The following is a 22843-nucleotide window of genomic DNA, read 5'->3' as shown; positions in this document are numbered from 1 at the left end:
TTAAAAGAACAAAGCACTGGCCAACTTGCTGACTTGAGGAGAGGCTCATACTCCACTTAAGTGTAATTTACATGATACGGTTAATGATTTTACAAGAAAAAGAAGGGTTTTTCATTCCATACTTTGCTGTACAGATGTACCAAGATCAAATTATTTCAACAAGTGTTTGCAAGTACAACCTTTGTACCAAAAAAAAAATCAGACTGAGATTGAGACCACCATAATCATAAAACAACAATATCAGTACTAGTACCAGTCCTAAACCATTCTAGCCAAGCAAGTATCAAAACCAGACAGTTCTTCAAACACCCAGCTACAGGGCATTCTCAGGTAAAAAACAACAAAAAAAAGCCAACATCTTTATGCTGAAATGCAGTTGCAGATGTTGCTTTAATATAAAAGGTAGTAATACTGTTATTTTGGTGCTTTAAAGCAGTTCCATGGCAAAGTCCTGGAGCATGCCTGTGTTCCCTTACTAGAAGTACACACAGTGGCTGGAGTATTAACTTATCACGTTGACTATCAGCTGACTGGTGGAATACACATTATCCATTTCTGATATGAGCAATTTTTATGTATCATCCAGTATTGAAGATGTCTTTCTCCACTGCAACGTGTGCTGTGTACTGTATCCTTTTCCTTCCCACTGGAAAGGATAAACCAGGTGTATTTACCACCTGTATTGGGTTGCTGACACTAACTGATGAGGTCTGCTGGTGAAGATGTGGACAGAACAGTTTAGTCAGTGTTCTGGCTCTATCATGACAAATCTACTGGAAGTAAGTGAGACGTTCATTGCTAATACTTTTCTCCCTTTAAATCACATTGTTATTTGCTGGCATTTTTGTCAGGTCATCAAGTAGCTACCTCTACCCCAGTTGCCCATGGCTATTTGTCTCAAAAAAGCTGGTATATCCAAGTAAGGACATAGGCAAGCTTACGCATAGGACAATATCTGTAAGAACTTGTATTAAACTTTGCACTCGATCCTCTACAAGGTCATATTCTCATTACACCGAGAACTAAAACCAGTGAACTACCATAAAAGGAAGTATTTCCTTCTGTACATTATTTTTATTATTTACATAATACAATATAGCATAGATGCTGGGTAGCTTATGTGCAATACATAAATATGAACTATCTGTACATGTTTGCATATCTAATAACTCAGAAGAACAAAGTTAGAAGCGAAAACCTGATGCTTTTAATAGTGAAGTAAAAATCAAGACTGAACACTGGCAACAAAAATCAGGTAGGAGTAGTGCCTTGTGTATGTATGTAACTATTTACAAATGAGAACAGGCATTACCACAACACTAGTCTAAACCATATTTGTTTATATAAAAAACACAAGTTTCATACATCACAAAAACCCCTTCCATTATAACACAGAAGTGATATATATTACCAGACAAGCATCAGTGAAGAATACTGCCTTTTCTAGAGTTGTTATTGTACAATGCCGTAGATAACGCAGCCCATGCAATACACCCAAGAACACTACAGTCCTATACCCAAGTACAATTAAAAATGATAAAGCAGCCCTCCAAGAGTGGTTCCAGCTACCATTTAAGTCTACAGCAGCCATGTTAGGTATGGTTTTCCATGCAGAACAGTGCAACTGTTACATTTAAAACTAGAAAAATTAATTTCTAATATTCTTTTGAACTTGGAACACACAGAACATAAGTAGTACATGAATAATAAACCGCTCTAGTATTTCAGCAACTTATTCAGACCTGTGTTGCTTGATAGAGATGCTGTGATATGTCTAGAAACATTTGTAACTGTGTTTTGAAAACCAATCTTACAATATTGTGCTACACAACATTTTTAGCTAGGCAAGGAAAAGCGGACAACTCTTTTGCAGGCCAGTTCTTAAGCTCCTAATGGGACACCTCCTTTGGGAACTTTTTTCAGGATTCTTAAGTTAATGTAATCTTTTTTCAAAACAATTTTCTTCTCATATGTATCTGATTTTTTTCCATTTTTCTCAGTGCAGTTGTTAAGTGACTTAAATACAGCAAAGACGCTCATCTTACTGTGATGGTAGACCCCTCAACACAGCTTGCATTCTGCTGGAAAACTAAAATGGGAGTGTGGCAACTAAAAGTAGAATGAGATTTTAAATGATAGAAGTAGACTGCCAACTGTTTTGATGTATCCTTCTCCAAAACAGGCATATAACATTAGCCAAACATTAAACACCTCATGCACATCTCAAAAGGCAGAGCTGCTGCACACATGCAGACTGCATACATCTGTTTGGCACGTGTGAACTGGAGTCTGTCCTCTGTGCATGTGTATTCCTGTGCAGGTTTCTGATCATCCATCTATTCTGGGGAGGGCATATACATTTTCAAGGGCTGTATCTATCCAATTCTGCCTGTAACAAACACCCAAACATTTGAAATATCATTTAGAGAGACAGGACTAGAAGTAAAACTTTAGAAAACAAAGGAAAATGACCATGCACCTGCTCTTTTCATGGTTTTTAGGATGTATTGAAAAAAAAGCCCCACAAAAAGTCAGTCAGTCTTTTCACAAGCACATTAATTTATATTCTCTGAATTTTTTCAGCCACCACAACTGGATTCTCTTTTCTGATTTTTGCTGCAGCTTCTGCTTTGTAATCATATGGGCAGTTATGCTTGTCAGAATAACGGTGAAGTCCACAAAATAGGTTTCCACATCGACAGTCAAATCCTGTACACAGAAAAAGAAGAAACATAACTAGGAATTAGTTTTTAAGTAAGGTGTTAATTAAGGGTGCAGTTACTACAAAGGGGATATGTTTGTCTACTATGACATACACAGTAAGAAAAATAAATGGACTTACTAAGTTGTGTGAATTGTGAAAAAGCTGATAAATCGAATAAAACACAAATTTTGTCAAGTTTAATCTAGCAAGAGGTAACTAATCATGCAACTTTGTTTAAAATTGACAGTATTCTCATACCTGTAAGGCCAACCTTCTTCCTGCACATGAAACATCTGTTCTTCTTTGGTTTCGGCAGTTCAGCAGCTCTCTCCTCACTCTCTGAAGTACTAGGCTGAGAAACTGATGGGCTTGGTTGAGTAACAACTGTTAAAAGCACACAAAGGAAATAAGGGTTAAATTTGCTTTTCTTGACTTCATGAGGTATCCAATAGTATGCATACAGTAAGGATTAATTCAACTACTAAGATCCTGACACCTGTTGATTACAGTACTATGCTGAATAGTCTAAAAACATGAATCAGAAATAAGGATTTTTATCCACGCCTTCCGACTACTTGAGACACTCAGATTATTCCCCACATTTCAACCAGCTAGAAAATATATGGCACTACTCTATATATCTATACAGGCTTGAAAAGCATGACAGAAATTCCATGTACACCTTTTATATTTAAATAAATCATATGATTAAGTAATACTTAATCTAAAATCTAAAAAGTAACAATACTGTCACAGCTAAAGTTGCTGAATACAGATACCTCTGTAGAAGATATAACTAACAGGAACATATTTTAGGAAAAAAAAAAAAAAAGGAAATTCAGTAATGTGTTCCTGCTGTAGTACTAGGTTGTTTTGCCACTTCTGCAGTGAAGTCAGGTATCTAAGGCAGTGCACCAAGACAGCAGCTAGGAAGCTGTTAATTCTATGACAGATCCAGACCACAGTTACAAAATACACAGTTCTAAAGAGCCCTCATTTAAATAACAAAGTGCAAATTTGCATTGCATATTTGTATTTTTTGCAATTTATTCAGTTTTGGTGTTCAAGCAGGTATAGTCAAAATGAATACTTTTTCAATTGCCTCTTTAGACATCTTTAGAACATCTTTAGACATGGCTGTTTTATTGAAAAAAGTGTTTTATCCCAAGAATTTAATTTTTTTAATTTATATCATCTTCATATCCAAAACTGGAACTAAGGAAAGCTGAGAGATGCACTTGTACACAAGTGTAATACCTGCTCTTGGTACAAGTTTGCTGAACACTCTCAGACCATGATAACATCTATCATAATGTCTTTAAATTACAAAATGCATTTCACAATAAATGGAATACATAAGCCTCAAGGGCGTATTTGCAGTCAACTTCATACAAATATGGTTTGTTAGACAAGATTCTTTTAAATAGTACTTGCTTTTTAAAATTGTGTTTGCATTGTCATAGAAAACTTCACAATTCACTGTGCAAGAAAGGCCCCAGGCAAGACTTCATAATCTAAATAAGACTTATAAGCAACAAATTCTCAGAAGTAACAGGGAACCTTCAGTGCTCATCGCCAAGAAATTTCATGCAGTAAAACAAATGACTGCTACCATTTTTTTATACCTCTACATCATAGCAACAGTGCTAAAGAACAACCAAGATCATTTACAACCTGGTTTGGTTTTTTTTTGTCACATTGCAGATATTTTATAACCCTTTTTTGGTGAAAACTATTTGTTCTGATCAAGATTTTCTAGATGAACAAATATGACACTCTGAACCTGTCTTTAAATCCTAAGAAAATCAGTGTTCAGTACCAGTTTGTCTACTAGAGAGCCTGTGACCAAAAACTGGCCTAACAGCCAGCAACATCACAAACTGAGTATACCTGTTAGATGTTATGCGCCTTAGCTAAGAGCTGTCAGCTATGGCCTTAAAAAAAATACAAAGACTGAACACCTCCCCAAAAGTGTAGTCAAATCTCTTTTTAAGATTTGTTATATTGCTAGTTTGTTTCAAAATGAAATGCTACTGCAAGCCCAAACAGATGAAAAAGAGGAACCAGAAACACACACATTGCAATTTGGTGTGTAGTTAGTAAAGAGAAAGCTTCATCTGTGTCAGAAGTAATTTAAAAATTTGAGCCCTGGGAGCATGCATGCTGTTTCAATCATATGCTAAAGAAAATATAGAGGGTGGCAAATCAACACTGACATAAAGTCACTCACAACATACACTAAGAAAAAATGAAAATGAGAAGAGAACCATTATATCACTGCCAAACACATGTCAACAAGGAAGCAAAAATTAAAACTTCCCAGGAATTACCAAGGCAAAAAGACAGCTTAGTAGATCACTCCACCACAAAACAAAGCCTCTGAGAACAAATTAATCTAGGGAAAATGTTACCAATTACTACAAGTATACTTCCATCTTTGCATCAAGAAACTGCAACAATGGCAGCCCACAACGTGTAAAGCGACGAAAGTGATTCTAAGAAACTGCAGCACCATGTTCCCTGAAAGGGCTGCTGAACAGGATCCTTCCCCCACAACTAACACATCTTCCAAGGAGGAAAAGCAGGACACAACATGCAGTAATAGTCACTAAAAGGTAACAAGCCAAGAGGGGACATAGCTCACTAAATTCAAACTAAAATGTTCCATTTATTACTCTCCAAGAATAAAGTATTCTGCTGTTATTTTATGCCAGCAGACTTTAGTCTTATTGGCTTTTACGATGTTAAATGTTCTTAAATGTGCTTCTGAGTAATGGTGAGGACAGACGAAAAAGTTGCCTGCCCTGTCCCCTAGAGCTCAGAACAAAATTCCTTTTTCATCAACCTGCAGATAAAAAATACTGAAAACTGCAGTTGTTCTGCCATGACATCAGGAGCCTATCTAAATCAAAATACTGTTCTTACAGTTTTTTGCCACAAAAGGCTTCCTTTAACACAAAAGACAAATCCAACTGGGCAAGTACAATTCCGGTCCTCAAGATATTAACTTAAATTCATGCCAGAAATCACAGCGTTAATCAAAGTGCTCAAAATGATTTATGTATCACCATAGAACAAGTAGCTGAAAAAGTGCCAAAAGCTGTAAAATAGTGGCTGCTGGTACCTGTCGAACTGCTTCCTCAGTAACAGCATTCAGATGAAGCAAACTCCTCACACTAAAACTTCTCACCACTGTAAAAGAGCTCTTACTGGTATGATGCACTTTTTCATCCTGATCTCCAAACTGGAGGAACATGGAATTGAAGGATGAACTAGGTGGATAAGGAATTGACTGGATGGACACAGCCAGAGAGGTGTGGTCAGTGGTTCTATGTCCAGGTGGAGACTGGTGATGAGTGGCATCCCTCAGGGCTCTGTCTTGGGAACCCTGCTCTTGCATATCTTAATCAGTTACACAGACAGGGATTAAGTGCATCCTCAGCATGAAGGAGGGGATGCCAGACAGGGAGATCTGGACAAACTTGAGAAATGGGCTCAAGACTTGTCCATCTACTCTGCTACTGTAGACCCCATCTGGAGTGCTGAATCCAGCTCTGGGGTCCTCAGCACAGGAAAGATGTAAATCTGCGGAGTTAACCAGAGGAGGGCCACAAAGATGATCAGGAGGCTGAAGCACCTCTCCTATGAAGCTGAGCTGAGAGAGATGGGGTTGTTCAGCATGGAGATGACAAGGCTCTAGGAATACCTTACTGAAACCTTTCCAAGTTTAGAGGGATAATAAAAAAATAATAAAAAAAAGAGGGATAGATTTATATGTGGGCAGATAGTGATAGGATCAGGGGAAACACTTTTAATTACAAGATAGATATATATTAGATGTTAGGCAGAAATTCTTTACTCTAAGAGTAGTGATGCCCAGGAACAGAGGACTTGGAACTAGATGATCTATAAAGCCCTTTCCAACCCAAATGGTTCCATGGTCCTGTGTAGCCCCCTCCATCACCCTGGTCATGTCCCCTCCTGTCTCTGGCTCAAGACCTGCAAAGATTTACTTCGCTCAAATTTTACCAGATCAGTTCTCCTAGTACAATGCCAAAAACTTTAGGGACAACTGATTTTCAGAACTGGGTAGGCTTCTATTAACACTATTTTGGTCCTACATGATTGCCTGAAGGCACTCTAAATATGCATTACCATCATGAACAACGATGGTTATTATCCTAGCAAATTAAAGACTAACCTAATCCTATACTGGATGTGTCTGCCTGAAAAAGTCTACACAAATGCAGGCATTTCATCACGAATTTTGGAAAATTTTCTTCAAATGTAGCCTAAAGATAAGATGCATCCTTACAAAAGGAACAGCAAGGCCACTGATGGAACCAGTCAGCCACAGGACAAAGTACAACAGCTACTCAATCTACATGCAAAAAGGTTCTACGAACTGAAGAATAAAGTTCTTAGACTCATGGGAATGCCATTCGAAATTAAAAACCACTCTAAGAACACTCAAAGCTGTCAGTAGCTTTCTTATATAAAACAGTATAGCTACTTAAAAAAAAAAAACATGCATCATCAGTATCAGTATTACAGAGCTTTCACTCTGAAAAGGAATGAATCCAATATTTCAGTTGAAGAAAACACATTTTCATCAATCAGTACTATTTTCTAACATTCCCCATATCTAAAGTGACCAGAAAGGAATACAAAAGTAACAGAATAAAGTTTTTAGAAGCTTCTCTGACTGAAGAAAAATTCACCAAAATAAAATCTAAACACCTTAAACTTCAAGGATAACAGCGGCACAAATTCTTGAAACTGCAGGGAAAGAAATTGATTTAAAGAATGTGACTCAATGAAGCTAACTGCTAACTCCCAGCATCGAGGAAACAGAAAAAACAAAACAAGAGAGAGAAAAGGTCAAGTCAGAAGTTATCGAAAATACTTTAGATGCATTTCTGCAGCTATGGAGCTGAAGCAATAGTAGTAACAGTAGTACTAGACACAATACAATCCTTAGACTGCATATGAATGCAACTGCCCTGGTTTCAGCTGGGATAGACTTATTTTATGCACAGTAGCTGGTACAGTGCTGCATTTTGGATTCAGTATGAGAATAATGCTGATATATTACTAGTGTCAAATAATAAAACTAGTGTTTTAAATATTGCTAAATAGTGCTTTTACTTTAAAACAGAGACTTCTCAGTTTCATGTGCTCGGCAAGCAAACAGGTGCACAAAAAGCCAGGAGAGAGAATCACTGGGACAGCTGACCTGAATGAACAAGCATTGCCTGCTGTCTCTAATACTGCTGATGCTGAATGAAAGGGTAAGTTACAGCATGGATGGAAGTTGACAGTATTTAAGTATTTTTAAAATATGTAACTTACACAATACCATTATCAGTTCAACTTCTGGTTTACTTTTTCATAAGCCATACTACTTACATATAACACTACACCCTAAATCAGAGCATTACTGCATTAAAAAACCCAACCAAAAACAACCACAAAAAGTACTACACTTTTGAGCCAGTGCAGATACTGTGTCTGGAAACACTGACAGACCTAACCAGAAACTGATCATTTAGCAGAGTAATCACCTACAAAAGTCTAAGAAAATGCTAAAAATATGCTGTGCATTAAAACAATACAATTGTTGAAATAAACTTATTTTAAAAACCATTTATTTATAGCGGTGTATTGGTTTTGTATGGCCCGGTTTTGGTAGTGCAAGGCTACAGAGGTGGCTTCTATCAGAAGATGGTAGAAGCTTCTTCCATGTCTGGCAGAGCCGATCCCTGGTAGCTTCAAAGTGGGATGTGTTGCCTTCTGGCCAATCAGAAATGGTGGTAACACCTCTGTGGTAACATATTTAAGTAGAAAGAAATACAGAAGTTGTTGCACAGCATCAGCTGTAATCACTTGTGAGAAGAACGACTCTGCAGACATCAAGGTCAGTGAAAGAGGGGCAGGAGGTGCTCCAGGCATTGGAGCTGAGATTCCCCTGCAGCCTGTGGTGCAGACCGTGGTGAAAAGCTGTGCCCCTGCAGCCATGGAGGTCTATGGGGATGCAGAGATCCATGTGCAGCCCAGGAAGGAGCCCCACACCAGAGCAGGGGGATACCTGAAGGGAAGCTGTGACCCCATGGGAGACCTGTGGAGAGAGGGGCTCTGCTTCCAGGCTGGAGCAGCCTGTCCTTGAAGACTGCACCCCCTGGAAAAGTGACCCACCCAGAAGCAGTTTGAGGGGTGCCACTGCCCATGGAATGGGCCCATATTGCAGCAGTTCTCAGGGACCTGCTGCTTGCGACATACACTCATGTTGGAGAAATTCATAGAGAGCTCTCCTCAGTGGGAGGGATCCCCACAGTGTAGCAAGAGAATGACTCCTCTCCCTCATCAGGAGGAGCCTTGGGTGATGAACTGACCACAAACCTGGCTCCTGGCCACCACTGGTGTAGGAGGCACAGAGGATGTGGGGGGGGAAGGTGTTTTTAAGGTCTGATTTTACTTCTCATTATCTTGCTCTGATCTTGTTAATGATAAACTCCACACCTCTATTTCAAGTCTGTTTTGCCTCTGACAGGTATCTGGGGAGGGATCTCTCTCCATCCTTATCTCAACCCATTAACCCCTCATTTTATTTTCTCTCCCCTGTCCGGCTGTGGAGGGGAGTGAGGCTTTGATGGGTGCCTGGAATTCAGTCAAGACTCAGAGCACTTCAACAAGTTACAAGAAAACAATCATGTGAGTTACAACGGAGTTACATCCACCATGCCTTTCTTCAGATGTTAAGGTACAATTGTCTTAGCACCAGCTTTGCTCTGAAGGCGAATCTAGGTTGCAACCTCAACCTGAGCAAAGAAAAAACAAAAAATCCCAACAAAATCAATAGAAACAAGCTTGTTAAACTTTTGTTGCTATCAGGTGATGCAAATTATTTACAATTGTTCCAGTTTGTCTTCAAGAGACCAACACATAACGGATGCTACTGGAAAAAAGGAAGATAAAAAAATCTGCCTAGTCCAGACACATCAGGAATTTTTAATAAAAAGTCTAGGCCAGCTTCTCTTGCCTGCAAGACACCGAGTAATGCACCGCTAAATATAGCCAACACTGTTAAATTAAGATGTCCAACAAACCCTAAGAATAGTATATAAGGACATTATCTTACACTGTCTAGAATCTATGCTAAACAATAACACTTAAAAGGGAACTTGGGCATCATAGCAGCTGAGGCTGCCTCATGAATTTACAGCTATGTTCTCTCAGAAGGCAGTTTTTTCAAGTTTTCAAGTTTTTTCAGAGCCATTTAAGTTCTCTGGTTGTATTTCCAGCCATCTCTACACAAGTTTGTGACAGCTTTTACTGAAAATGGTAAAAATCCTTTGTACAAATACTGAGCAAATTAACATCAAGTGTCAGACCAGTCTTTGTTGGCAAAGATATAACTAGATAAAAACCACTTTGATACAGGCTTAGTAGCATCTGATGCCATTTTTATCTCAATGACTTCAAAACTCGAGAAACAGATTTTACCTTCAGCTTGAGTAAATAGATTTCCTTACTACACATCAGTTTTTAGTTTTTAAAACTGTTTCAGAGCTGGTAAATTAAATAAAAAACTCTGGAATTGTTAAGAACAAAACAAGTGCATTAAGATATCCATTTGAACAAATTGGTACAAATTCAGTTGTTCACTAGTTAGGTTAAGCAAGCTGCCCTCCCTCCCTGCCTCACTACAAGAAATAGCTCAGTCATCGAAGTTTTACTACTCCAGCTACAACAATCCAGCATGAGAATAAAACTGTTAAACGGACAACAATTAGAGCTCCAACACACAACAATTAGAGCTCCAACTACCCTGCATCCCTGAAACAATGCATTGAGTGTATCTACAGATTACTCAATTAGTTCAAGAACCCTAAGCAACTTCTGTTAATGGTTCTAAACCACCTATTCTCCCCACCCCAACAGCCTCACTTCTCTGTAGAATGGAATTTATTAAGGACTCTTCTCCAAACACAACAAGCCATTTTGACTGCCATGAGTCAGCTGGAATTTTTCTGCTAGATAACATACCAAATCCCAACAGTTCCACTTCAAAACAGAACACCTTGTCCTAATATGATTTTAGAGTGCCTCACCTTTAAAAACAAGTGTTAGGGATCTAAAAACACCCTCATAAGTGTAAATTCTTTTACTAACAACATATATTTTAAAGCTGTTCTGGAACTAGTCCTTTTTCTTTATTCTGAGGAGACTGTACTCAAAAAGCATCCTAAACACATTTCTTAAGACCACCACCACAACAGGAGAAGGCTACTCAGAAAGTAAACACACCCTGCACTCATGTTAAAACACTGGTTATGCCCAGTGCCGCTGAGAACATACCTGGCTCAGTCTCTGTTTTCGGTTTTAATTCTTCCTCTCTTGAAATGCTCATTTCTGTCATTTGCTGTGTTACAGGCAAAGCGGCAACAGGCACGTTTCTGTTTAAGCACAGCGAAACACAAAATTTACAACAGTTTTACATTAGTAATAAAAGCTTGAACTGTTCAGACCCATTAATGAACTACTGGTTCAGTCGCTATTGATACATTTTCCTGACCTATGCTTCTACTATCTTCAAAATACACTTCTTTATTCTATTTTAGATTCTCTAGAAAAAAACAGGCAAGCCTGTAACAAATTAGTTCCGTAGAAAAAAAACCCATTCATTTTACTGCAGTACTACAACACCAAATATCTGAATGATTTTTCAATTTACATGGATTCATAGAGCCCTGTCAGGCCCATTTTCTTCTGCAGGCACTCACTGCAACAGGGCAGGCCTTCTAGCACACTCACAGCTCATTCAACCGTCACAGTACAACCTTAATTTTACCTTGTTTTTTCAGATGTGCTGCCAGCAGCACCTTCACAGTTGTTTAAGCTAGTGTCTGCTCTCTGTACAGATGCAGAGTCTGAGGTAGGAGTGTTTGAACCACTGGTTGTTCCTATGTAACAAGAATTTGACAAGTTATGAACAAAGCACAGAAAACACATTAATCAAATAGTCTCCTATACAGCTATGAACTGCCTGCATACAATTTTCAATGCTACTGCTTATTACTTTTTACTAAAAGACACTTTTACTTAATAACCAAAATAGAGATTGCATTAAAAAATGCTAACAGGAGTGGCTAAGTGGGAAAGCAAGTTATGATTGAATGCCAAGCAAACCAGAACACATTACACAGAAATTATTTTTAACTTTACTGTGCTTTTAAGTAGCATTTTCTTTGAATATTCATTCTTTTAGTTCAGCTTTCAGAAGTTCTCCAACAAAACGTTCTAATATTCCTTGTAATCCTCTGTATATTTCATTTCTACAGAAAGAGAGATACCCAATCCCAAACAATTCCCCACATCCTTACCCATTGGGCTGATTCTACCACTATTCTGCTGTCGCTGAAGATGTTCTTTGTAGCAAACTGAACACATCCCATTTGTCCTAGGATTTCCATAAAACCCACATCCTGTACTACACAGCATAGGCCCTGGGGTCTGGTTTGTCTCCTGAGTCATCTCGATGCTGTAAATAAAATCAAAAACTGCATTAGGAGCTGGCATGTCACCAAAATCAATTACAGGGTTAAACGTATTAAGAATTAAAAGAATTTTAAGTATGTCTGCTCACCCTGCCTCACCGAGTGATATCACCATTCTTAAAGAGGGTTATATGAACATTAATATACCATTCAAGACCGCAATTTATTGCTAAGTAACATCATTACGAACCTTTAAGACAAGGCAAAGTGTCATCATACTGAGAAATAATATACTTGTTGAGCACTGAAGCATGTGCAGGTTAATTGACAGCCAATAAACCTCCTTAAGTGCCAGCTTCTGAGCTCCAACAGGGATATGCAGAATAAGTAAGACTAAGCTCATACGCACAAAACAGTTCTGGCAAATAACATAGCTTATTTTTCTGGATTCCAGCAGAAAAGCCCTGCTTTTTCAGCACTGATCTTACATCATTTCGAGGCTAATTTCACAATTACTCTCACAACACTCTTCCAAGGGAGATAACAATAACTCCAAACTATTGAGTATGATCTGTTGCATAGCTTACACATTTACAGAAGACAAAATTCCTTCTCTAATCAGGTTGTGTCAAGACTTCTAAGCCCTCCAGAGCCAGTCAGTGCTAAGCATGTTAGAAATAATATCTTCACCTTCTCCGCCTGTTAACCTCTGAAAAGCAAGGTTAGTAGAAAAAGGCATAGCAGCCAAATCCTTGACTCCCAAGGGCAATAAAACTGGAACACAGTAATCATGCATTTGCTACAAATTCAAGTAATGTAATAATATTGCACTAAAATTTAAATTTAGTAGAAGCTGCGCATATGGCATCTGAAGACATTTTAGTATAAACTTTGGATTGCTGTTTTCCTATTCAGAAACTGTCACAGTAAGAGATATTTGACAGCTGAGATTTGCTAGAAGTCAAAAATGCCAAAAGTAAATTCGTTACAGCGTAAAGAAAAATGATTCTAATTAAGAGAGCTCACACGGCGAGTAGTACTTACGTTTCCCTAGTGCAACTGCAACTGACAGGTGCCTTTAGCTAAACTAAACTTATAGGATGACAGTAAGTAAAACCGGGAGAAAGTAAACAAGCAAAATTCATCCCGTCAGCTAGTGGTCACACGACCTAATTTTCCAGGTATAAATAGCTGTACTATTTATAGGTGTGTAACACCTTCCAGGTATAAATAGCATTCTTTCTGGCTACAACATGACTTCACACTTTATCTGATACAGTTTTACAGCCAAACGCACGAGCAAAGGAGCTACAAGAAATCCCGACCTACCTACAGGAAATCTAAAAAAAAATCTTGTCATCTTTGACAAGACACAGAACTATGTCTATATAACACAGAAAAATAATACTTCTGCCCTTTTGTTACTAGCCAGGTAAAATCAATATGCTATCAAACACACTGCCAACATCAACTGACCTGTTTAATTTCCGAGTTAGTGCCCTAAAATTTCACCACTTACTAAATGTTGCTTTAGGCACCAACTATAATATTCCAGCACAAACTAGAAACTCAGCAGCTCCTCTGGTCGGCAGAGTCTTCACTACTTGAAATGCACGCCCCTAACGGAACGATCAAGTCGTTGCTACCCAACGCTGAACAAACAAGTCATGCTTTTTTACAGGCTCCGGGAGACGGCCGGGGTTTCACCCGCGTTCATTTTCAAGGTGCCGCCCGACAAGGGGAACCCCGCTACGGCTGACGCCCCCCGACCGACCCCTTACCGCAGCTCCGGGCCGGGCCCTGCCCGCTCGGCGGTGCCGCTGCGGCGGGTCCGTCACATGGCGGACGAGCGCCTGCGCTTCCGCCTGTCAGGCGGCGGCGTGACGGGCCTGGGCCGCCCGCTGAAGTCAGCCCCTATTTATATCTCCCGCAGGCCGCCGGCTCCGGGAGGAGGCGCCGGTGAAACCCGACTGCCCTTCCCTTCCAGGGAGGAGCGGGGAGAGCGAGTGCTGACCTGCAGCCCAGAAAATGCGGCATTGCCAGCCCGCCGCCTCCCGCGATGGGCGCCCCAAAGCAACCATCGCCCCACCAATGCGCCCCGCAACCCGGGGCGAACAGGGTTACACCCAACCGCTCCACTTCGAGAGGAGGGAAAAAGATAATTGAAAAAGGTCTCCTTCCACCGGGACCACGCCGTCATCAGCCCAACTCGGAGAAAGAGGACGGCAAATCCCGTTAGCGGCCCCGGCCGCGCACCTCAGTCACCCCCTCGGCTCCGATGCCATGGCCGGGCTGCCGCCGTCCGGCCGGGCGATCCCACACTGGCGGCGTAACGACAAAAACGAGGGCCCCAACGCGCGCTGAAACCAGCCCGAAAACCTGGGCACTGCGTTAGCAACGGGCTCACTGACCTACATAGCGAATGGCCTTAACATCCTCCTTCCGAAGAGGGATCACGATAAACACGAGAAACAAAACAAAAGGAGGACGCACAAAGGCTGCGCGGGTCACTCGTCGCTCACTCGCGTTCGGCAGAGCCCAGTGTCGGTACCGGGGAACCGAACCGGAGCAGGGCGCTCGCCAGGCGGCTGCAGTCCGGCGGCTGACTCAGACAAAGCGGGGGGCCCCGCCAAGCGCCCGCAGTGCCGCGCGTCTTAACTGCGTCTCCCACCCCCTCCGCCTCCCCCGACACCCGGACAGAAAAGACCCGCGAGGCTGCCGGGCTGAGCAGCGGCGGCAGCGGACGGGGGTCTCCGGCCCGGCCGCTCCTCGCAACCGCCTGAGTCACGGTCGGCCCCGCCGCCGGCAGGCCCCACGCCGCCGGCAGACACAGGAACCTCATTGTCTCGCCGCCTGCGCTGCCCCGCAGCGGCCCCGCCGAAGGCCGAACGCAACGCAGCCGGCCGAGAGGAGACCCGGGCACACCCCGCCGCGGTGAAGGCCCCGCGGAGCCGAGCCCAGCCTGCCACCCCTCACCCACCTGTTCCCGGCGGGGGCCACAAACCCCGCGGCCGGTGCCGTAGAAGGCGCCGCGGACAGCTCCGGGCGGCTGCGGGGGGCGCCGGGCTGGCGGCCGCGCCGCCGCCGCTTCTCTCCTTTGTTCCCGCAGCGGCAGCGGCGGCCGTGTCGGCAGCGGCGCGAGGCGGGACCCGCCGTGCGTGGAAGGCGGGCGGCGGGAAAGCGCTGGAGGCGGGTGGGTGGAGAGGGGGAAGAAGAAGACGGCGACGAGGAGGAGGAGGAGGAGGAGGAGGAGGAGGAGGAGGGACGAGCCCAGCCCGCCCGGCGGACGCGGCTCCTCCCTCTGCCCACCCGCCGGTGCATGCGTGCTGCCGGGGCAGGGCGCTCCCGGTGCCCGCCCGCCGTTCTGTCCCCAAGCCACGTCACCGAGCGCGGGAGCCCCAGGCGGGGAAGGCTCCTCGCTGCCGGAGCGCCTGCTTACCGCTAGGTGTCCGAGGGACGGAGCGCCTCAGCGCCGGCACACTGCGGCACTCTTGGAGTCTTAGAGAACGTAGATTGCCTTTAAAACATATTTTTCTTGGGTATTTCTTTCTTTTTATTTCACCTAAATTTGCCTACAAGATTCAGCCGTCTTGTGAGATGGAATGCAAAAATGCAGGAGCATTGCATCGGAAGGGAAGAGAACGTCCAATTTAAACTGCCGATTATAAATTTAATTGCCAGTTGTCTGATAACAGTTGTTTCACTGCTCTGAAGAGCTGAGTTTCACAGGACAGAATGAATAAGGAAATAACTATACATTTTACTTAATCCAATGATAATAAGCTAGTTCCCATATACCATTTTGGACCGAATCTTATTCTCTAAGAGGTTACTACCTTCAAAAATACTGTGAGATTCACAAAAAACTGCCTTGGAGACCTTTTCTAACTTGTGATGTTTGGAATGTCAGGGACCCATAAAAGGAGGACACCCCCAGGGTAACCCTATGATTTCATTACAAGGAGCGAAAGAATATGTGTATCCTTAGAACCCATAGCTTCAAACGACAATGATTTTGGACCTCCTGTTGTTTACTTAGCAGCATCACAAGCAAGCTGCCTTCTGAGGAAATAGGTGACTGGTTTGAAGGACACACTTTTAAAGAAGTCTTCTCTGATGGACATATTCATTGTAGAGGAGAAACATACTGCTTCCATTGTCTTAGAGCTGTTGTTTCTTGTTGCATGTTGTGAGTTCTTCAAGAATGTGGGTACCTAGAACTCAGCAGATGAGGCAAGCAGGAAATAAGTGGTTTGGGAATCTGAGCAGGGTTCCAGAAGCTCCTTTGAAACACTGTAAGCTCACCTCCTGATGAAGGGCATCTGCCCTCTGAAAAGACTTGAGGTGTAGCATTCCTGAAACGTTTTGGTGCAGATACATTGTTTTTAGACATTTATGGGGTGCAGTCCAAGAGAGGCAGAGTGACCATCTTTCCCACCCATTCTTCTCTAAAATATGTTGGACTATTTTATGGTATATAATTTTAGGCTTTCACCTAAGAAGGACAGTAAAAGACTGCCAGTACTTTCTCCCTGCTACTTTCTTCTGTAATGCTGACATTTGAGTATCTCACCTCCGTTGTAGGGACTAAAATAAATTTAGAAGATGACTAGACTACAGGGTCCTCATGTTCTTTTTCTGTGTCCTACTGAAAATATTGTAAACTCCTGTTCCAAGGTACAACAAAATAATAGTTAATTATTTTTATAATTATACATATTATAATATTGGAATTATCATTACTATGGTGTAATTTAAGGCATGCTGAATTGTGAATCTCTGTGACTGTGGTGAATAAGTGCCTCAATGAAGCTGGCTGCGTTGATCCTGGCCAGTGCTTCTCAATTTCCCCTCCTTGTTGTGCCAGTGACACACCATTGTCCAGACTCATTTTAATCTTCAGAGTTTACTGTGCTCCCAAAAGTTGTGTCAGTTCATGGACTATTCTGCATAGTATTTTCTTTGTGCAAATGCTCACATTCTGCTCTCATAGCTTTAATTTTCAACTCTCAAGACCTTTTTTTAATATATGATACTTTTTGTACCTTGCTTTCTGATGGTCCTTTAAATAGTTTTTCATCAACTGATTACCCAGTGGCTGGGCCAGCTACTAGTTTAATTTCTCTAATGACTGAATTACTTTAAAACTGAAATCAATGCGCAGAATATAATCCGTGGTTTGATAGTCTTTACTTGTGACTGGAAAACTATATCTGACCATAAGTAATAGAGATTTCTCCATCCAACCCTTTTCTGCAACATTTTAAGAAAGAAGCCCACATGTTTGGATGTTTCTGACCTCCAAAGCACTGCAGTTGTTTAAGATACTTACATGATCTAAATCAGTGGTGTCCAAAGTGGCCCACATGAGACGATATGGGGTGCCAGAAGGAAATATTAGAACTTTAGTAATGTATGTATACAACTGATAAAATAAATATATGTACGCTAGGCGTGTGTGCTCAAAAATGCTTTTCTAATAGGGATGCACAAAAAAAGGTGAAGTTGTAGGAATCTTTTTATGTCACACATAAATCTAAGTAATTGCTGTACCCTGATAAATTTATCAGTGGAGACCACTGATCTAAACTATGCCAGGTTTCTTTTGTTGTTGTTGTGGTTGGGGTTTTTTTTTAATGCAATAAGAGGATAGATTATTTGCTTTACTTGGCCATGTATCTTCCTCTCAGTTATTTTCCTGAGAAAAATTGCAATAGTGTATATCTACTTCTCTTGATAATCCTGATTTCATTTTTTTTTTTCCTTCCTACATTTAAATAGGAGTCAGATAGGGTCATTCAGACTGCAGGGAATTTCTGCCCAGTCTAGTACTTTATTTATGTATCTAACAATTAAAACCTAATTGTTGCCCTAATTTGCCTTGTTGGATTTCTCTGTATTTTTGAGCATCTTCTAAGCAAAGACCAAACTGTAGTTGTGTTGTGGTCCTGATACAAGGAATCTGCAAAGTGACCAGTTCTTAGTCCTGGAGAATCAACAAATGTGTTTTAATTTTTCACAAAAGAGATGAGCATTTGGAGGTGGATGTTGTAGCTGCAGTGTTGGTCGGTAGAGAGGTCGGAGGGGTGAGGTAGCAGAGAAGCTGCAACATGAAAGCAGGTGAATCTGCAGCACCTGTTTTTTCAATACAGGCGAGCAGTGTCCTTGTTCACATAATGCTCATGGTGGTGGCAACATTCTTTTGTCTGTGTAGCTGTACAGAGCCTGTTAAGCTACCCAGCTCTACCTGTGGACAGAGTGTGCCTTTCTTAGTACATTTCCTTATGCCTGATGTAATTGTAAACTGGGTTTTTTTGACTGATACAAGGACATATGTCATACAAAATATAAGCTTGTCAGGGCGCAGCAATCACTTGGATTTCTGTGTGACATAAAAGCATTCCTACAACTTGGAGCAGTTCACCTTTTTATCTTTTCAATGCTTTTGAGCAAATTTGGATCTGTGGATTATAATTTGTTTACCACAAATATGTAAACATTTGGCAGGATATTACAATAGTGGTCTATGAATGCCCTCATTAGGTCTAAGGAAAAACACCCAACCCCCCTCCAACTACCCCCAAAAAGCAGCATAAGTTTAACTCTCTCCTCATAGGAGTTTTCAGGACAATACTATTTTTGTTTTTAACTTCCTCAGAAAAATGTCTTCTCTCCCTTCCCTGTGTCCCAATACTTTCATATGGTGTTCTTTGGGAACCCCATAAATATTAGAGTATTGTGTCAAAACCAGCCTACAGTAAATTTCCTCAGAGAATGAAAATTGGTGAGAATTTCAGAGAATGAAATTCAGAGAATGAATTGGTGGAACCATAAAAGAAATTTACCTTTTTAAGCTGCTTAGGTCCTTCATACAAAAGAGCCCAAGGAATTCTTATGCCTTGAAGCTAAGACTGGATCAAGGACATAGAAAGGAATAAACTTTACATCTGGTGCAATATGGAGACTCATTAAATGCTAGCAACATTGTAATGAATGGGTTTACATGGTAAATATAAACCTGGTTTACATTTAGGTTTAGGGTATTGGGTGTAAAGGAACCAAAATTATTTTATGACAAGTATGGAACATTTTAAAGGATGGAATTTTAAGGGCATAACTGAAACTTGCATATCAGGACAAAAATGTTCCTCAGAACAGGAATAAGACAGCGTACTGCCAACTTCAGAAGACTAGAGCTAATATGAGGCATTACTCAGAGTTACTGGTCTTTTAAAATTTTCTTCTGTTTACTTTTTTAACAGACCTTAACTGAGCAGTAGGGTTTATGCTTACTTTTCACTGAAAGATGCCTTTTGTAGGAAAACTGATTGATAGCCCCTGATTCTAATAGTTATTTATATTATTGTATTGTTTTATAGCATTACTTAAATTGTGTATTATATGTTATTTATAGTTTTATTTGGATTTCATGGCTACATATGGATACCTAACAGTCCATGCAATTTGTGACTATAGGAAATAGTAATCATGACTTAAAAGAAGACTATTAAATACAGTTTGATTTCAAAGGAAAATAAACACACTGCAATAAATATATTCAGATGCTTTAGATGGACATACATTTTAATAGAAGGGCAGATTTTCCATTCTGATATACCCTTTTTCTTTTTTACATCTTTGCACTGAAGAGAGACTACCTCTGAGTACTGGAAGCTTAAAAGCAATTTGTTTGGTCTTTGGTTCAGTTCTCAGGGGTGTCCACAAATACCTGCATACCTGCAAAACTGGATAAAAATGGATCAGTACACAAATAATTTCTTTCTGCAAATTTAGTGGGTTTTATGTTAAAATGTTCTTCTGGGACAGTAAGGATTGATTGAAAATTTGATCTATATTATGTAAAGCATATCACCTTCAGACTGCACAAGTTGCTTGGTGAAACATCCAAGACTCCCATCTAGCTAAAATTCTAACATGCTTCTGAGGTCTTGCTTATTTTCTGGATTTTTTAGATGTTCAGTGCCTATGGAATATGGAGTTATGGTATTTCAGTGTGCTGTAGTGCATGAATGTCCATGAAGGGGCATCGTGGCAGTTACTGCAATTTAAGAAGACATAAAGACACTGCTCTGTAATCACAGGTACTCATTAGCAGAATTTCATTAACCGATAACACCAAATTTCTATGTATCACTAGATTTGCAAGCACACCAGAAATCTCAAATATCTCCATTGCATCCCCTTGTTATTCTGCTGTAACTCACACAGAGGTTAACAATACATCCCTAGAGAAGCCAGCTGTCTGATGCATAGACAGTCTGAAACAGTCTTTAAGGAACATGCTTTGGCAAAGTTCCTGTAAGCTCCACCCTGAACAGAAGCCTAATGTGTCCTTCAAGGTGTCCAAGTTACAACACCTAGAGATCCATTTACCTAAAATTCTTAAAATCTTTTGAACGTCTTGATTTAAGTGACTTTTGAGAAGTATGTAGCAACTCAAGAAAACCAAGATGCACATTAGTCTGATTTCCATAATGACTTGTTTCATGTAGTGGCCAGTTTGGGCTTCTGCAAAGGGATTAATTGCATGCTAAACCAGTATTCTTGCTGTGGCAGCCTTAGATGATGTTTCCTCAATTTGTGAATGTAAAAACGTTAATGAAAAGCTTTCTCTCATTAGCCATTTGCATCAGACTCTTTTCAGAACTGTCCATGTTCTTGTTTTGGCAAGTCTTTAAATTCTCTGTAACACTGTATTTTAAAAGCCTTGTAAATGTGAACAAACACAGGTAATTTTGATTAAGATAGTAGTATTCATGTTTCATATCTAGAAGTAAGATATGTTTGGAAAAAAACATGCTGCCAACTGCTAAGAATGCAGTTTGAAACATAAAGAATATGCAGAATTACCAACTCTGAGAAAGCATTTACTTCATGGCCCTCCAAAGTCACCACAAGCCTTTATGTACCTGCTTATTCATTTCTCAGCAATTGAAGATTTGTCTGTGCATTCCTGACCCATTTTCATATACCTGCTGGCACCAGTTTCTACAGTTTCTACCTTCTGCTTGTCCCTTTGAAAGTCTTAATAAAAAAAAAAAAGAGAGAGAGAGAGGGAGGGAGAATTAAATTATAAAAGAATAAGGGTAGTGTTTACCTAGAATATAGGATAATGGTGATACAGAAGGGAATGCAGATGGCAGCAGGGAGAACTGTCCATACACGTGCTCTTGCTAGAGTATCTTGCCATTTTGGGTAACTTGCATGCTATTTTAACCCGAATTAAAATGCAAAAAAATCCAATTATTGTAACATTGATTTATTATATTGATACATAAAACATGTAGCATTTTTCTTGCTGATCTCATTACATTTGCTGCTTCTTTTATAAAGCTCCCACTCTTAGCAGAAGATGCATTTCTCTCCTGGGATGAAGAGGGCCTACTGTACTGGGATGAAAGTGGGAATTACGCTGAACCTTTCTAGAAATCAGATCAATACCTAAGTGTGGATTTATGTACAAACTTTCAAACATATTTATCTAATAGACTGGGACAAGAGCATGTGTGGTGACAGTGGAAGAATCAAAGGATCCTTGGTGCCCTGCCATTTTTTTAATCCTTTGGAGACTACATCAGTGCTCACAGTACTCTCCTTGTTAAATATTAGCCCAGCCTGCCAAGCTAGTTCACAGACTCAGTTAAACCTGTTTCTAGACATACAGCCTGAGAAGCAAATTTACTGATGTGAATGTCTCCCCATGGCGTCTGATTGCTTTTTCTACTGTGCTGAAAGGTGGGATTGGCCAGTTTAGTTTGTTTTCTTCATGATCTGGAGGTTGAAGGCTGCAGAGGCAGGGAGAATCTCCAGTGAGAGTGGGCCCTCAATGTGACAGTATTAAGGGAGATTTCCAGGTGTATCATGAGCAACCCCAGGGGATACCGTCCTAGACAATTTGGCTTCGTTTATTGAGGCTCACCAGTGATCTTGCAAACTCAGTCACCATAGGTCTGAAAATCCCTATAATAGTCCTTTAATAAAATATGCATTAAAAAATACAATATTATACAATATGATACAACATATTACCATATGATACAGCATAGTACAATACAGTATAATAAAATAATGTTATAAACATTTCTTAATCTGGGAAAATATATTTCTGTGTGGCATAGAAATTCTAAGTAAGTATTAATTCTTTCTTGCTTCTTTCTCCAGTATGCCTAAGCATGCTGTATGTCATATATATCTTTTCATCCTGTTAGATTTTCAGTACCTTGCCTTTATTTATTTGTTTTAAACACTTTTTAATTATTAGCATTATTCTTTCTGACGGGTTTCCATTGATAACCTTTCTATTATCCTCTGGTTTCAATATCATATTTTTTTCTTAAATCTCACAGTTTATGACTAAAGCAGATTTTAAAGTTAGGTAGTCATGGGGAAGTTTACAGAAAGTGTTCATATTGGACTGAATTTTTGGAGCTTTGGATTCTCAGTTCAGTGGAATTTGAAGTCCTTTCTTGTCCATCCAATTCTGTGTCCTCATGGTCACTGTAGTGGTATTTTCAGAACATTTACAAAAGATATTTTCTCTATCATCAGAATCCCATCAGAAAGAAGCTGTGCAAGGTTCTTTTGTACATGTTGAAGAAAGCCTTCTTTACAGTGTGTTCCA

At 40.5% G+C, this 22843-nt stretch overlaps 1 protein-coding gene across 3 annotated transcripts; it reads right to left on the bottom strand.

Annotated features, from left to right (window-relative positions):
- Nucleotides 1–1054: 1054 nt before the first annotated feature.
- On the bottom strand, nucleotides 1055–15419 carry ZFAND5 (zinc finger AN1-type containing 5). 3 transcript variants are annotated; one of them, XM_036403120.2, is made up of 6 exons: nucleotides 15182–15419; nucleotides 12088–12245; nucleotides 11556–11667; nucleotides 11063–11160; nucleotides 2963–3088; nucleotides 1055–2709 (listed from the first exon to the last, which is right to left on the bottom strand). In XM_036403120.2, the coding sequence occupies exons 2-6, from the start codon at nucleotides 12236–12238 to the stop codon at nucleotides 2561–2563; spliced, it is 636 nt and encodes a 211-aa protein (XP_036259013.1). In that variant the 5' UTR covers nucleotides 12239–12245; nucleotides 15182–15419; the 3' UTR covers nucleotides 1055–2560. The 3 variants fall into 3 exon arrangements, with proteins under 3 accessions (XP_036259013.1, XP_036259015.1, XP_036259014.1); XM_036403122.2 differs by lacking the exon at nucleotides 15182–15419 and adding an exon at nucleotides 14613–14631; XM_036403121.2 differs by lacking the exon at nucleotides 15182–15419 and adding an exon at nucleotides 13983–14003.
- Between the last annotated feature and the right edge of the window lie 7424 nt (nucleotides 15420–22843).

This window comes from Molothrus ater, chromosome Z, assembly GCF_012460135.2.
Source record: "Molothrus ater isolate BHLD 08-10-18 breed brown headed cowbird chromosome Z, BPBGC_Mater_1.1, whole genome shotgun sequence".
NCBI lineage: Eukaryota > Metazoa > Chordata > Aves > Passeriformes > Icteridae > Molothrus > Molothrus ater.
The sequence above is the reverse complement of the archived record's forward strand: the minus strand, read 5'-3'. Positions and strand labels throughout refer to the sequence as shown.

Excerpts from the sequence above, each read along its gene's own strand:
- ZFAND5 (XM_036403120.2), bottom strand. The coding sequence starts at position 12,238 with ATGACTCAGGAGACAAACCAGACCCCAGGGCCTATGCTGTGTAGTACA. Across the intron at positions 11,161-11,555 it reads AGCACATCTGAAAAAACAAG|AAACGTGCCTGTTGCCGCTT; the intron begins GTAAAATTAAGG and ends GTGCTTAAACAG. Across the intron at positions 2,710-2,962 it reads GAAGAAGGTTGGCCTTACAG|GATTTGACTGTCGATGTGGA; the intron begins GTATGAGAATAC and ends TTCTGTGTACAG.